The sequence below is a fragment of the Mixophyes fleayi genome, chromosome 1 (genome assembly GCF_038048845.1).
Source record: "Mixophyes fleayi isolate aMixFle1 chromosome 1, aMixFle1.hap1, whole genome shotgun sequence".
Taxonomy (NCBI): Eukaryota; Metazoa; Chordata; class Amphibia; order Anura; family Limnodynastidae; genus Mixophyes; species Mixophyes fleayi.
In genome coordinates, this window is record NC_134402.1 from 305,594,253 (window position 1) to 305,611,852 (window position 17,600).

Sequence of the window (17,600 nt, forward strand, 5' to 3'; positions counted from 1 at the left end):
AAACATGGATGAGGATCCCAGATGGTTAAGGTCCCTACCTCTACTGAGTGTGGCTTTCAAAATGTTACAAATGGATCGACAACTCTTGCCAGGATTCGTGTAAAAATAATTCCACACTTAAGAGGTGGATTTTTGGTCTTATGCCCAGGCATGACAATGGCCTTTTTGTTATCACTGGCAAGAACTGCAGCAATTTTTCTTTTCAAGTGTATGAAAATCATATTGTGACATAGGAGGTGTTCAAAATTGAATAAAAAATGACTGGAAATTAGTGTTACTGAGGTTAATAATAATGTAGCTACAAAATAATACCTAAATTATGTTATTTTAGCACCAATAAATGTAATTTTTATAACAAATTGCAAAACAAAACCAAACAAAACCAAAACCAAAACCAAAACACGCAATGGCGGTTTTGCAAAACCAAAACCAAAACCAAAACACGACGGTAATCCAGATCCAAAACCGAATCCAAAACCAAAACACGGGGGTCAGTGACCATCTCTAATATATAGTGTCATTACCTAAAGCTATAAAAATGACAGAGCTCGCATCATCAACTCTAGGACGGAGTCTACATCTTTATTTGGCTGCACATATTGCTGCTCATCTAGAAATACCCATTCTCACAGTGCACCGACACTACACGTTTCATTCCCTCCAGTATATAATATACCCAATGTGAACATTGTAATCTTGCATCTTTTTGTTATACAACTGAAACAACTCCATATAGTCAAACTTCAATCGTTCCTGGGAACACTGTTTGTTGTGCTTGGTGCATTGTAAATCTGTGTTTGATAATTTATGAGCAGACATATATGGTTCATAATTGTAACCATACTTTAAACAGCAGTCCATCCTTGTTTCCAAATGCTAAGCCCTACCATATGTATTCAAATTGCAATAATAACGCAGCCCATGATTTCACTTCCCAAGTTAGCTTTTTAAACGTAAGCTCAAAGGCAAACTATAGCAAACACGCAATTTTTTCATTAAAAGAAGTTGTGTAATGTAGAGCAAAGAATTCAACTTGTTGAGATGCACGTTATCTAAATTGCAAGAAACATATTCGGAACAATGTATTCTGTATGTACGGTTTCCTGTCCTGCATATCTGAATGTATGGTTATGGCAGAGTCAGACAGGCAATTTAAAACAGTCGGTTTTTTTTAGCCAATAAACTGACGTAATGAAGTGACAATATCCTCCCTCATTTTAACACTAAACCAAACAGGGAATGCTGTTCCTCTGTTACGCCAGAGTTATCCTGTTGTCAAAGCTGTGTGCCTTGAGAGCGCAATCGCTCTGGTATGATGGAGGACAGTGTTCCTCATTCACTTTAATATGACACTTAGTGATTGTATTCTCGCATCAGAATGCTGTAGTTTTCCTGGCCAGAAGATTGTAGCATTTTAAATTGCCCCTCTGACACGGCTTTTAAAAAGACATAAGTAGAAAGCACCCAGAGCTGTCTGTATCACACACTTCAGATTGGTCCACTAGGTATACTTTCCAAGAGCTAAAATTACAGATCTTATCCTCTTCATCATTAACACACTGCCTGCTTTTTCATTAAGAAAATTAGGATTTTGGTTTAAGCTAATCTTTCATTAAAAGGATTTAATATTTGGCAGATGTTCCCTGCACTTGATCACATAAGTATGACAGAAGTTCTCATGCATCCTTGAACATCAGAGATGTGCCGCCATTTTGTCTGGCAGTAAAATATTAGAGGAGTCGTCGCTTGGAAAAAAGGGCAGCAGTCAGACTATGGTATTTCAGTTCGGTTTACAAGAGAGAAGTCCAGCGTGGACAGTGGAAAAGGTATCCACTCTGGGTAATGCATGTGTGAAAGAATACTATAATCTTCCCCTATACAGGATATATATTGGGGGAGACTAAAGCGTGGCCTCCATCTTATGCTTTTTTAACACACCTTTCCCCTCCCTCATATACATGGAAGACACATGATCAATGGTAAAGCCCACTAAGGAAAGATGGGGTAGCAGTTACACCAGGGAAGGGCAACAGGCGGGCAGCCAAGTCTTCACCTGTGGCCCCTTTCTTTGATTAAACAGGTTTTTTCTTTTGAAGGTTAGAGTAGTAGGTTGCACTTTACAGTCAGCCAATGGCAACAAAGGCTCCACCCCCAGGCACACCCCTGAACAAAAGCAAGATACTTTGTTTCTCTGTCTGTTTATGCATTCCCTCCCTAACCACATAGACTATGGAAACACAAAGGCAAGTACAGGACAATAATATTGATCAATATGAGAATACAGATGAAATATAGGAATGCAGAGTGTGGGACATATGGAAAGGAATGCCATCTATGAGAATGTTACATAGGACACATACACATGAAGATGATAGGACATGATTGGTAATGGAACTTAAAGGTACCTACACACAAATCAGTATAGTCTAAGATAGCCTTTGCAAGTGGTTCCTTGGTATTGACATATACACTACAAGGTGAAAAGTATATGGACATACCTTCTAATTAGTGTTTGGCCATTGCAGACACTTGCGAACAGGTGCATAAAACCAAGCCTATAGCAATGCAATCTCCATTGTCAAACATTAGCAATAGAATGGACTGAAGAGCTCAGTGACTTTCAACTCGGTAGTGTTATTGTCTGGTCTCAGCTGCAACCTTCACTAGAGAAGTTCCAAACAACCTCTCCAAACAACGTCAGCACAAAAACTGTATGTGGGGAGTTTCATGGATGAAGTAACAAATCACACTTCAGCATTTGGCAGGCTGACGGACAAATCTGGTTTTGGCAGACGCCAGAACAGTTCTTACCCGAATAGCTACTGACTATTATAACGTTTGGTGTAGCAGGAATAATGGTCTTGGACCGTTTTTCATGGCTACAATGTGTGCAGTAGACACAAAATACTACCAACATGACTAATCTTTCTAAGAACAATCAGCATGCAATGCACTTTTTCTGGACACAATATTCATAGACTAGCTGTCACTTTGCTGCAAGTAAACTCCCAGAATCAGCCCACTCTTTTAGGAGTGTAAATGTGGGTGCCCCACCGCCCCCCTCCCTCTTGCAGGTTCTTTGTCCTGGGAGTCTGCACCACCAGGAAATCTGAACTGAAAAAATAATTGCAATGTACAAGAGATGCGAATTGATACCAAGAAGTACAAAATGAGCATTTTTGCAGATTATCTGCTTTTATCAATAACTAACCCGTTGTCATTTGTGACTGTCAGGATTGAAAGTGAACTCAGTTGAACTGGAAATATTATTCTGCACTCTGCAGTATTCTAATTCCCCTATTAGGAAACCAACTGACAAATGTTGGGTTTATTCAAAGGGAACACTATTTAAAGATTATTTTTTTATTTTTATTTTTTATTTTTTTTAAAGAGGGCAGATAACTTTTCCCCCCAATTATCTGTAACCCAGACTTTATGCCGGACAGTCTTGCCAAGAGATTTGATGTTACCAGATGGAATAACACAAATTTCTCAGTATACTTTGGCAATTAGCATAATTCATGGAGAAATTCTGCCAAACCTCACACTCTACCCCCCCTTGTTTGTCAGTATTCACACATTTTAGCACACATGTATCTTGTCTCCTTTTCACAGCTGCAAAATTTCCAATCCCTATTCACAGTTTAAACAGTTACCATGCAAAAGTTACTATACATGTAAAATGTAAAAAGTGGTATCACAGCTACACCACCCTTTCATAAGGGGAGGTATCAGGTGTGAATGTTGAATACTCTTTAAGAAGTCCTTTTAAACACCAGACAGTGCAACAATTACTTCAGAGCGGTCCTTCAAATTGTTTTAGAGGATGTTTCATACAACATGTTTGGCTGCCAAAAGTCATCTTACATTCTCACTTTCTGTTTCAACGGTAAATAAAAATGTATCTTACACCACGGACAAACACAAAACTGCAACAATTAATCAACAAGCAAATATCTAAATGCAGATGGAAACCCTGGTCACTGCATTACTGCCCAACATTCTTTATGCATTATTTGCCAAATAAACCTATGATATGGACTGTACTAAACTATAGTGGGAACTGACGTGAAAGGAGAGGGTGGAGGTGGTTTTTCCTTTTCGGAGCCTCACCGTCAGACTTCTCTAATCCACCAAAGCATGTGGTCTTTCTCTACTTTCTGTAAAAATTCAGCTTCAGTGGAGTTGGAAAACGAAAAAAATGTTCTCCCTTACACTGTTTAGAATTTATATGTATAAACACACACTTTCCCCAAAGACAATAGTAATCAAAACTAATATGTACTGTAAATATTATACTGCAGTGTGAGCTAAATAAGCTGTTAGCACAAAAATTATGCAACTAGCTCTGTCATATTTTCAATAAAGTCAATCTATTCGATTTACTGAAATAATAAAGACAGAATTAGTAACTCACGGTTTGACAAATCCACAAGCCAGAATGCTACAGTACCTAAATCTGCTATTCTTAGAGGCTTGCCTTAAAAGAGGACTGCTACACCACATATACCAGTGTCAAATACCAAAGTAAGATTGCATGACTATAAGCATAACAAGAAATCAAAAAGGAACCAGAGAATTAAAATCCAGACTCTCTCGCTCTTTTTTACCATATAGAAAAGCGATTAAGGACTGCCATCTAATGGGTATTTAAGGTATTGCACACTTACGCAAACAGCAGCAATGCATAGCCAAAGGTCTTTTATATATGAATGTTAATACAATCTTTAAGAACATTAGTCAGTACTTCTCAGTAGTAACGGAAGGCTTATCTTTGGTGGTTCTCCATGTGTTTTCTTCTGCAATCCCATTGTTAAGAGGATGTACCAAAGACTCATGTTAATTTCTCAGCTCCCTAAGCAAACGTATACAGCACTCTTACTTCCACACGTGGGGTGTGGTATGTTTTTTCGGGTCTGAAATTGCAGACACAGCATTCAGTGACATTACAAGCCCGAAAACTATAACAGCGGCAATGGACAGACCCGCCACCAAGATTACATCATACAGGTGTCTGGTCCGCCCATTGCCACTTTAAAAGCGTCATTTTACCTGTGGCTATTAGAAGTGAAGTAATTTTGTGCTGGAGACGTTCTCCAATTCAGATTTTTCATTTGCCGGTCACTGAGCATGCCGGAAACAGTGTGTTACATGGTAATTTTACATTTTATTATGGTCGCTGTTATAGTTTTTGGGCCTGTAATATCGCTGTATCGGCATTTCCAGAGATGAGAAAAAGACTACCACTACACACGTGGCATGTGTCAGAGCATTAATGATAAATCATCCCTATGAAGAAGTGCCTACCAGTGCACTATTATCTTCTATTCATTGTACTTTTTACCCAGGCCCGGCCATGCCAGGGTGCCCGGGCCGGGCCCTCGCTGCTAATTTAATTATTTTTTTTATCTTTTGCGATCTTTTATTATTTTTTTTTACTTTTTTTTCCGCGGTGCCGCGTCCCTCCTCTCCTCTCCATTCACACTGACTGTCGGGCGTGACGTCATCAAGTCACGCCCGTCAGTCAGTGAGGAGCGCCGCAGACAGGATGAAAAGCATGACGAAAGAAGAGAGAAGAGAAGACAGAAGAAAAGAAAAGAAGAGAAAGAAGCTGACAAAAAGGTAAGAAACGGAGAGGCAAGGGGGAAACAGAGAGGGACAGTACTATAAAGAAAGGGCACAGAGGAGGAAAAAAAAAAAAAGTGGGAGAGAGGCACAGAGGAGGAAAAAAAAATGGGAGAGAGGCACAGAGGAGGAAAAAAGTGGGAGAGAGGCACAGAGGAGGAAAAAAAAAGGGGAGAGAGGCCCAGAGGGAAAAAGAAGGAGGGAAGGCAGCATGGAGGGCGCATTGTAGTTGTGATGAAGGGGCACAGTAATGTGTGTGTGATGGCACAGGGGGCTTGGCGCAATGTAGTGAGTGTGAGGTAGGTGGTGGCTAATTAATGGGTGCTATTTTGTTTGTAGGTTGATGGTGAGGCAATTTAATAGTGGGGACTATTAATTTAAGATGGGGTGGTTTGGGGGCTATTGAATGTTGGGGTGAGTTTGGGGAGAATGAGGTCTATTTATTAAATGTGACTATGAATTATTTAATGGCAGTGATGGTTGCGGGAAATAGGTATTGCTGGGGCTGTTTGCAGGAAGGGAAAATAGGTTTATTTATTAAATGTGAATACTATTATTTTAATGTTGGGGCCGGAGAAAGGCCTAATTATTAATCGTGGGTGCTATTGATTTAACGCCGGGGCTGGCTGCAATTTTCTAAATGTAGCCATTTTTTCCCCCAAATAGGTCCCCCAACATTCCAGGATCTGGACAAACCACAACCAAAGAAAGCAGCAGCCACAGGTGGAGAAAGTGAGAAGAACAGGTAGGAGAGAACAGCATAGTGTGTGAAATGTTGTGATTCTAGTAGGGACAATGCCAATGTTTGGTGAGCCCAGTGGGCGCAGGCCAAGACTGAACTCTTTGTGTACACGCTGCATTCTTCCTATACTACACAAGGGTGCTAGATGTCCTGAAAGTCAGGAGTGCTTGGACAAATGTGACGCTCCGGTGAATTCAGGACCTAGTGATTTTGATGTGCTAGCTACGCCCCAACGGCGCATTTCCACGCCCCCAATCGTGTGACCACACCCCCTAAAATTTTTGCTCACTTAACTATAAGGGGGGCCCCATGAATTTGTTGCACCGGGGCCCTGAATTCCTCTTGGCAGCCCTGAATATGAGGTAATTAGGTTAGTACTTCCAGATTATGTGCAATGTGTCTCCACAGTACTATACTGGCTGAAATAGCACTGAAAAATATAATATATATTATTGTACCAAAATGCATCACAGGCTCAGATTATACAACGGTGCAGATACAATATGTCAAGTGTCTTAGTGTTTCAAGACTGCGTGAAGCGTCAATCCCTGATGTAGTATTGTAACCCTTTATAAAGTGTACCCAGCAAAATAGCTAATTCAGTCAAGCCATTTCATTGTATAATAAAAGGTAACAGACAGTATGTCTAACCGTCAGATAATTTAAGTGTCCACTGATAGACCCTGCTGAAAGGGGGAGGATTGAAACATTTGACCTTACTTCCTGTGTTAACAGCCAGGAACATAAGGAGAGCAGAATTCCAAAAGATTCATTCCATCTTGGAGGATCCTGGTGTACAAACATCAGCACAAAGGACTCTGGGCAGGCATTGCAGTGCCGCCAGAAGAAACCAAGACATGGTTTGTGTGAGCCAGTAGCGCAGGCTGGAGGATACAGGACTGTCTAGCAAAACGGTAGTGGTAATACAGCAGGACAATAAGACTCTGAAGGATAATGAAATTGCTACTTTGGGGGGCTGACTGCAAGAGGCTGCACACTACCATTTACCCTGTATCTTTGTGAATGTCTATAGTGTTGTGCTGTCACAATAAAGCCTTATTTTGGATATATTCTATTTCTAGATCTGTATACATTGGCACTTCCTATTCTATGAAAACATACATTTGCAGTGAAATTCACATATTCCATTAGTGATGTACAATAAATATTATTCCTGAGTGGAGCTGCACCAGCAAGTTAGGCACTAAAACAAGATTAGGTCTGCTGCTTCTCCTTTATTACCCAATATTGATGGGTGACAGATCTATTAAACAAAAAAAAGCTAAGAAAGGAAACTGGCACATCACAGTACATAAAAAAATAAAAATGATATTTGAATTTGTTGGACTTTGAGGTCAAGCCAGCCCCCTGACAAAGTCCAGGTAAGATGAAACGTTGGAGCGTGGCTTGGCACAAACTGTACTCCAAGCAGTGAGTCTAGCAAGTGAATCCTCCTCCATCAGGCAAGATGAGCAGTTTATTGTTTCGGTCTTTATTGTGTTTGTAAAGCAACATTTTGTAGAATAAAATCTTTGAATACACTACATGGTGCCCCCTTCTACTTACTATTCTGTGTTTGTGTTTAGTAATGAAAGGTATACTCACCAAATGTACCATAAAACCCTCTTGGACCACAGGTCCCAACACCATACTTCCTAAGCGATGCCAACGCTGCACTCTGAAATGATGGAGAAGGAAAAAGAAGGTACTCTCACACTATTAAAAATGACAAAACTAACTATCAAATATAGTGTTTAAAACAAAATAACTAAGCAGGCATTGCTGTAACATGTAAAACTCAAAACAGGTCAGTGCTACGCCTGCATATATTTAAACAGATAATAGACTAAACAAGCCCAAAGTTACCGTGTGCCCATTTAGATCCACTTGTACAGCTCACAAACTGTATTGTATATATATATATATATATATATGTGTGTGTGTGTGTGTATAGAAAGATCTGGTTATTTGCTGGTTATGCTGAATAACCTAATCACCAACTTTACTTTAGGTCACTCACTGTACTAAACAGATATAAGAGTTATTGCTGAAACACAGTGCTGGTGTCAGATTTACAAAGCGAGGAGAATAGTTAATGTTACTAACCTTAACCCTGTCATTATCAAGCAGACCAAGAAAATTGAAAGATGCAAAATTGATACATTCCTTTCCATTGACAACAATCTTGTGATTTGGAGGGCTGCAAGATAAGTCATAATGAGAAACACAATATTAGACTTCATCATCACCATTTATTTATATAGCGCCACAAATTACTCAGCGCTGTACAGAGAACTCATTCACATCAGTCCCTGCCCCACTGGAGCTCACACATACAGACAGAGAGAGAGAGACTAGGGTCAATTTTGATTGCAGCCAATTAACCTCCCTGTGTTTGCGTGGGTTTTTGGAGTGTGGGAGGAAACCAGAGCACCCAGAGTAAACCCACGCAAACACAGGGAGAACATACAAACTCCACACAGATAAGGCCATGGTCAGGAATTGAACTCATGACCCCAGTGCTGTGAGGCAGAAGTGCTAACCACTTAGAGACTTAGCTGCCCAGAATTCACTTTAAAAATATTGTTAAACTGCATCTTGTATATGAAAGGAGCATTAGACATGTATATTCAGAGGTTTGGAAACTTTTTCGCAGTTTGAAAAATCCAATTACATAGTGCCTTGTGTTTGTGTAACACAAAATCCCTAAAAACCCTGGGTGCCCCCTTTGCCTGACAAAAAGCATAAAATTACTGCATACTGCATGTAATTGTCAGAGTTTAAGCTATTATATAAAGACCATATTTGCATTGAATTTCTATGTAGTTTAATAATATTCATCATTTCGGAGCCCTATTGTTTTATAGTATTCATACAAGGGTGGTCGTATTGCATTGGAGTACTTTATATAAGTTCAGAGCAAGCACCCAATTGCATGGACACAGCATCTGCCCAATCACTTGCAGTAATTACTTCCCACATAACATCAAATTTGAAACCATTGTTATTCCCTTGCACAGTTCTCAGAACTAAAAACAAAAGTATATAGACAAATAGGGACTATAGTCCCAATAATAGAACAATTCACTATTCCCCCCCAAAAAAAGTTAATCAAGATTGGATCCAGCTAGAACTAATATTTATGAAAAAAAGAGATAGAGAATCGTTTTTACCGAGAGAAACGCAACATAAAGATAAGAGAGAAGATTATGATCGAACGTTAAGATATGAAACTAGGTCGAAAATACAGAGATCCATCTTTTTTAGGACAAGAGAGGGAACAAGAATGAAAAACAATATACCACTCACAAATTTTTACGAACCACTAATGCAAAGGACTCCAAAAAGAGGGAGAGAAAGGGAGGAAAGAAGGGGGGGGGGGGGGGGGGGCAGATCGAAAAGAGTTCCGATATAATCTTTCAACTAGGACTTTAGATCCAATTGAGAAGAATGTTTTAGGGAAAGGCTTGAAATTTGCTCCTAGTTCAGATCCTAACCTTTTTGTAGAGTTGAATCAATATATTAGAGATCTATGTAGACAAAGATTTTTTGCTTATAAGAAACTCAAAAAGATAGGTGTAGAATACCATTCACCTGTTTTATTAAATATGAAAGAACCCTTGGATATCTTAGAAGATTTATGGATGGAGAATAATACTGTAGATGGAAATGAATCTACCGTTTCAATATATGAACTCAATACTTATTCATTGAGTACAGAAAGAAATATAAGCCCTAAGAAAAATCAATTTAAACTAAAATCTAGCTTCTATCCTATTCAACATAAAAGCACGGCTATTCATTGTTTTTATAAATCTACGTTGACTGATTTCCAAGAACTATGTAACAAAGATTCACAAAAAAATGGAGATAAATATCGATCTAAAAGGAAAATAGAAACCTTTTCTGAAAAAAAAAAAGGTTTGCTCTTAAAAAACTTCAGTCAGATTTGAATATTGTTATAAAATCTGCAGACAAAGGGGAAGGAGTGGTTATAACAGATACAGTAGACTATTTGAAAGAAGCCTATAGACAGTTAAGTGATACCACTTTTTATCGGATAATGGATAGTAATCCGACAAAAGAGTATCAAGATGAATTAAAGATGTTGTTAGATAGGGCCCTGCCCGAAGGGATCATCTCTAGAGTGTGTTGGCATTATCTATGGGTTCCACATCCTGTTATACACACTTTTTATTTTTTACCAAAAATCCACAAATCCCTCACTTCACCTCCAAGGTGTCCTATTGTTTCTGGTATTGGGTGTCTTTAAGCACTAATCTTTCACATTATGTTGATTACTATTTACAAGAATTTACTGTCTCTTTAAAATCATACATTAAAGATACCACACACTTATTAAGAACTATAAAAGATATAACATAGAATCCACATACTATTTTGTTAAGTTGGATGTTTCAGCCCTCTATACCAACATTTCACAGAAAAAAGTGTGGATGCTGTTCAAGACACACTATCTGGTAGTACTATGGAGCAAAACTATATTATAGATTGTATTAATTATATTCTTACTCACAATTTTTTTTTTATAATTTGGATTACTATTTACAGATTACGGGGATGGCCATGGGCACAAGGTTCACCCAGAGTTATCCAAATATCTATATGGGCCGCTTTGAAAATAAATATATATGGGACGGCCCATATGGGGCGAGCCTCGTGTACTATGGCAATTATATTGATGACCTTATTATTATTTAGGAAGGCAGGGAGGATTCAATTTCTGATTTTGTCACTTATCTTAATCACAACGAATATAATTTATCTTTTACGTACACCTGGAGTTCTCAGTATGTTCATTTCCTGGATTTGACTCTCTCAGTACAGGGTCCTAATATTATTACTGAAAATTATCAGAAACAAGTTGATACTAACAATTATATTGACTCCAATAGCAATCATTAAAGACCATGGGTGGAAAATATTCCTAAAAGCCAATTAAGTAGGCTAAAAAGAAATTGCTCTACACCAAGTAATTTTGAAAAACAAGCAGAGAGCATGTCCTTTGAAGAAAAAGGATATCCATATAAAATCCTAGATGAAGTGTATGAATATGCTAAAAATCTTGATCGAAATTCACTTAGAGATTAAACAACATGAATCAGTGAATAAGAAATCTGATCTGGTTGGTAATCCTAAATTTATTTCAAAATACAATGTGATATCAATGGCTATAAGACATAATTAAAAAGAACTATCATATATTGAAACAGGATTCTATTCTGAATACAGTGATTCCAGAACATCCCACTGTAATTTTTAAAAAGAATAAGGGGGGTATTCAATTGTTCCTCCGGGCGCCGCCGGAACGAGCGCGGTAAAACTATTACTGTTTATACGGTAATATTGCGCGTAATTACCGTTCATACGGTAATTTACTCGCTCAATTTCAGAATTTCAGCTCGCTGCTCAGGGAGCTGCGAGCTGAAATTGAGCGAGTAATTACCGTATAAACGGTAATAGTTTTAACGCGCTCGTTCCGGCGGCGCCCGGAGGAACAATTGAATATGCCCCTTAGAATCTAAAAAAACCTGTTAGCGCCTAGTCTAGACCAATAAAATGAAGTAAAATCCCATAATACTGGGTTTCTGGGTAATATAAAAGAACTTTAAATGTGGGAAACTATGTTGTACTACCTGCCATTATATGAAAAATAGAGATGGAGAAGTAACATCTAATTTTTCACAAGAAATTTTCACTACATCAGGTTTCTACAACAAGTGCCCTTGTGGCCTGCAGTACGTAGGTAGAACTAGAAGCATACAAAAGATTTATGGAACACAGACAAAATATTATTAATAAAGTGGAAAATCACAGTGTTTCTAGACACTTCAATAATACACACCATGCTAATCCCTTTGGTTTAAGTGTGGTCATTATGGGATCCATAAAACCCACAATATGAGATGGGGGCAGGTTTAAAAACTGTGGACTTTGACATCAGAGGGTTTAAAGAGAAACTAGAGTTAAACTATAAATAACTAGTTATATATTATTTTTACTATATCATATCTTATTACTATTACATTTTTGATTATTTATATTTAATTTCCATTCATAATTTAAATTTTTCATTAAATTATTTCCCTTTTGGAACGTATTGTCTTATTTTCCTTATTATAATAAATATTTTTTTCCATAATATAATATAATATATTTTTTTCCTTTCATTTAGTTAAATTTGAGTTCATTTTTTGATTGCTGCACTCTATGTCTATTTTTATGATTTTGTACATAGCTGGATTGAACTATTATTCATATATTTCCCTCCATACTGGAGGTTAACATGAGAAAGAGCAGTGGTTGAGTATGATCGGACTCTTAATGCATGAACTGGAGTTCGATCCTCGGTAGAGTCATTTGGTTTCTAATTTATTATTACATACATTTTTCAATTTAATTTCATGGTTTTTTTTATATTTTTTGCTTAGATGTACATTCACTATTTGAAATTTTAAACATATTTTAAGATAAATAGATCTAGATTGTAGATAGAAGGATTCTTCTCTTCAGCCGATCTCTGTGTAATAACAAATCTCTAAATAAAAAAGTTATTTTTATTATATATTTTTATATTTCTTTTTGGATACTATGCATACATACTCTACCATATATTATCTGTTTCTCCTAGGATATGGACCTGAATACTAAAAGCGATAAAATAAGACCTTAGTCAACTTCAGGCGGCTTTAATTAACATGAGCCAATCAATATTGTAGCAGGGATTTACATAGACACAGATGAGGGTCAGCGTATCATCTTTGAAAAAGTCTGTCTTGAGAGCAGACGAAACGCGTCAGTGGGAGATATTCTAATAGTACTCTGCTTATCCAGATGTATAATAGCATCTATCACTCACTACTACTGGAAACTATTGGACTAAATATCTTGCAAGCGGATACCTTATACAATCTCTACCCTTAAGAATGGAGACTATCTAACTTGAGATTGATCATCAGGCTGTAAGAAAACTACAAGGGAGGTGTTTTGCCCTAAACAGCCAAGTTTCCACTATACAACATCAAGATAGTTGAACACTTAGGACCCACAGCACCCATGTGATATCTCGTGGTTCACTCAGGATCCTCGTGTGCAGATTTGTGAACTGTTGGGTGAGATCGTTTCTGTATTTACCGCTACTTTGAACTTTCCAGACTGTGATCTAACCATGTAAGTCCAGGATTTAAAGCTTTCAATACAAAGTGTACTGGCCACATACTGTGCTGCTCTATATTCCTAAGTGAGGATATATTTTCCTATTTATACATTCTCTTATTTTATGTTTTTCTGCTTATTTAGATGGTATACCTCTATTTAGAGGTTATATACACAACTACAAACCAATGTATGTGGGTCACTATTCATTTTTGTTTTTAATGTACTGGAATAAATTTATTAATTTATAACGAAGCTTGCCATCTGCCACTATTATTCTTTTAATGCATTATATTTTTTTGGGTTTCTTGGCGCACCCCATATGTTCTCTTTCACAGTTCCTGTGAAAGAACAAATGGGGTGCCTGCTCTCATGTTGATCACTGCAACATACCTTCAGTCTACTATGGTTTTGTGAACAATAGAGCAATTTAAAGCTATCTGTGCATCTATGAAAAAACAGCTCAACTTGCAAGGTGCTTTCTATAACCCCATACAATGCTACATATACTTCACTTTGTCTTGGTTGCAACGGAATAAGAGTCAATTACCCAGTAACAATGTTATAATTGAGAGCTGGATGATCCTTAGAGATAGGAGGGACAAGAGGTTCTGGATGCCACTCGTCAATCAATTCTTCCTTCTCCTGCAAATCCAATACATGACAAAATTAAGGGCCAGTAAACAGCAATATTTTATATTATACAATACATATTAATGATCATTACTATATTTACTGCAAATAGCATGCTTGTTACTTGTGCAGGATGTCGTGTATGTATGACACATAGTACTATGTAGAAAACTACATACAGTACACAAGTCATTTCCACTGTATAACCATGTTAATATGGGGAGTGAATGTAAGCTACATGAGTACAGGTCATTTTAGGGCAAATATAAAATGACTTATTTTTAGAAGTGACCCTCTCACAGCAAGTGTACCTATTAGTAAGATACATTACCTGCTGTAAAATCAAGGGCCAATATGAAAACTAGTACATAGAGAATAAAACCGATCTTGCCCATTACAGGTAGAGTGGATGTTTTTAGTGCAGATTAGAAAATTAAAGCCAACATTTTATTGGTTGCTATAGACAGACAAAATTATAACCTATAAGCGTCCTTTTGTGTGTGCTTGTTTTTTTTAGTTTAGTTTCGTTAATATCACATTAGGAAAATTTTCTCTAGTGTATACCCAGCCTAAATGATGAACACAAGGTATAAAGGGACACTTCTAAAACTAGAGGGGAAATAGATCAGGGCAAATATATTATTGAAGGATTAGAAGATTGAACTTTTTTTTCCAGGGCTTGTTTCTAAGCTTCAAATACCACATTAATGTCAATATACACAATAATATTCACAAGTAAATGCATGATTATGGCTATAATTGAGCTACGTCTGCATTTTAGTATGAAGCAAACACAAAATGTATATGCACAATAACCTTTAAAAATTTGAAATAATCTGAATATTGCATATGACCTTTTCAGTGAGGTCAGATCGTTCCTGCAGTTTGTAGGTCTTGGAGAATAGAAGTCGAATAATCCACAGGATAAGAATTCCTTCTAGTATCAAGTGATATGCAGGTGCCTGAAGAGTAAGAAACATAGGGGTGTGTAATACATGATTTTATACAAATCACAGAACTCATAGGAGACTTCCAAAAATCCTATTGCAGTAGATTACACATTAATTATAATACAATGGTTTATGGGGATTTGAGAAAGCCCAGTGTGCTGGAAGCATGGGGGAGGAGAAAGTGTGAACATGGGGAGAAATAAGGAGGTGGGCAGGACTTAGATATGTGCTGGTAAGCAGTGAACAGACAAAAGTTAGGCTTAATGCACAGAACCTATAAAATAGTCTTGTCTTTGCACTGTTCTGACAACAGGGATATTCAAAGTATACACCAGTCTCTAGCAACCAAACCCTGACAATGCCTTCAGGTGTGCAGCAGTCATATTCTCTTAACCGTCAGCTCGTGCAGACAAACAAACTTTATTACCTGAAGAGCGACAAAGTATGTCAGACGCCCCAAGTGGGTAGTTCATAGACACCCTACCTTTCCATTTTCCACCATGTGTGCCCCAGCACCAAAAAGGGACTTTCAGAGGGACTGGAGAGCACTGTGGTTTCGGTTGGAGGACCCCAATCCACAGTACATTGCTTGTAATGTCCCTCCTGGACTCAAATGAATCCAGGAAATACATTGCCTCTTGAAAATAAATTGGGCGGGGATTTAAAGTTTGATTCTTCAAGCCCAGGTTTACTGGATTCCGAGTGTAGCCCCCACTTCACAGTGAGTGGAAGCACAACATAAAAAACCAATAAACACTACTATTCCAAGAGATTCTGCTCCATTCCTGCACGATTCCTATATCAATTGAAATCCTGTGACCTACAGATAAGCGCTACAGCTCTAATCCATACCTTGGCTTTTTTGTTTTGAACCCAGCACCCTTAATAAATACTCTGCCTGCCACCATGCAGTCCTGAAACAGATTAAGCAGTCAGGAGGCACCAGCCACAGTCACCAGCAAAGAGGTTCTGCAGCAGCTACAGACAACCCAATGAAGGTAGTGGTTCCAGTCAGGGGCTGGCTGGGCTGGTTGGAATCTGCTTTCCAATAGTAGGATACCTTAGACTGGGTGACTTGCCTTTAAATTGCTCCTAATAAGTTGCAGAGCAGAGTCTTGGGCTAAAATTGGTCAGCCAGCCCCTGATTCCAGGTGCTGGTGATAGAGTCTTGTGCTGGCAGCACAACAGAGTGGCAGAGTAAACCCATCCTGTCACAGGTGTCTATACCCTTCTACGCTTCATTCATTCATAGGACAAACAGGAAGAGGAGGGTATGGTGTGGTGCTAGTCTATCAGAGCAAGCAGGTACCTTGGCAGATGTGGCAAACTGAGGTATGAAAAGAAAAATCAATCTTGTGCTTTATGTCACTAAACTCCACCTTACAATATGTATGTTTATATGGACTGAAGAACCCCACACAAACACCGGGAGAACATACAGAATAGATAGGGCCTTGGTTAAAATCAAACTCCTGACCCCCTGCGCTGTGTATAAACATAAAGAGAAGTAGAAATAGCAAATATTGTCAATAATAGATCTACCAACAAAGTAAAATCCACTTATTTAAACTTTTTCAGCAAGAACATTATCTAATTCTGAATGTAATTGCCTATAAATTGGTGCCCCCAACACCTGCTAGAGACATCTACCAAAGTTCCCATCAGCAGTATGACATCATGAGAACAGAGGACCTGCCTGCTGGAGACAGGACTGATGTCACCTGAGGTGCAGGGCAGCGGACACGGAAGTTACACAGCGCAAGTGATAGGAGATCGCGGCAGTGGTGCGAGGAGCTGGGCCGGAACGATGACTACACGTTTCACCGGGAGACACCCGTGAAGGGTGCGGTTACCCGAACTTACTGACCTCATAAAACGCCTGCACCATCTCCACCAGCACCCACTGCTGACTCGCTGCCATGATACCAGAGGCCGGAGCGGCGACAAGAAGCCGGACGCTTCCTGGAGGACTCGTGACAGAGGTCGGGGGGCGTGGCTCTCCGAGAAGCTTCGCAGCCATTGGTGGCTGCCAAGTAGCGTCACCAGACAAGTGAGCCAAACCTCATGTTGGTCATGAAAGGAGGCGGAGCCTCGTCGGCCCCTAACCAATGTCAGCACCTGACAGGGGAGCGCAGATCGGTTAACTAGCAGTTTTCAGTATTGGGTGTGTTGTTGCTATGGTTACGACCGAGTGTGAGGGCGGTTCCTGGTTTGGGGTGACATCTAGCGGTTAGTTGAGATTTTCTTCCTCAGTAAGGGCTTGGGTCCTCTGTATGGGTTTACCTGTGGGCATGATGACATGGAGATCTATCCTGTGCTCTATACATTTAATGTATACCTCTACTGCAGGGGTGTCCAACCTTTTAGCTTCCCTGGGCCACATTGGAAGACGACGAGTTGGTTTGGGCCGCACATAAGATACACTAACAGTAACGATAGCTGATCATCCAAAAAACCATAGAAAACATAGTTAA

General features: G+C 38.8%; 1 protein-coding gene across 2 annotated transcripts in view; it reads right to left on the reverse strand.

The window, feature by feature from the left end:
- SPTLC1 (serine palmitoyltransferase long chain base subunit 1) overlaps positions 1–17,161 on the reverse strand; it is a 42,788-nt gene extending 25,627 nt beyond the window's left edge. For both annotated transcript variants that reach the window (XM_075211145.1, XM_075211146.1), the window contains exons 1-5: positions 16,994–17,161; positions 15,031–15,138; positions 14,094–14,188; positions 8,474–8,567; positions 7,973–8,045 (exon numbers count right to left, since the gene is read on the reverse strand). In XM_075211145.1, the coding sequence (XP_075067246.1) occupies positions 7,973–8,045; positions 8,474–8,567; positions 14,094–14,188; positions 15,031–15,138; positions 16,994–17,146 (523 nt within the window). In that variant the 5' untranslated portion in view covers positions 17,147–17,161. The remainder of the gene's footprint in view (positions 1–7,972; positions 8,046–8,473; positions 8,568–14,093; positions 14,189–15,030; positions 15,139–16,993) is intronic.
- Positions 17,162–17,600: the final 439 nt, after the last annotated feature.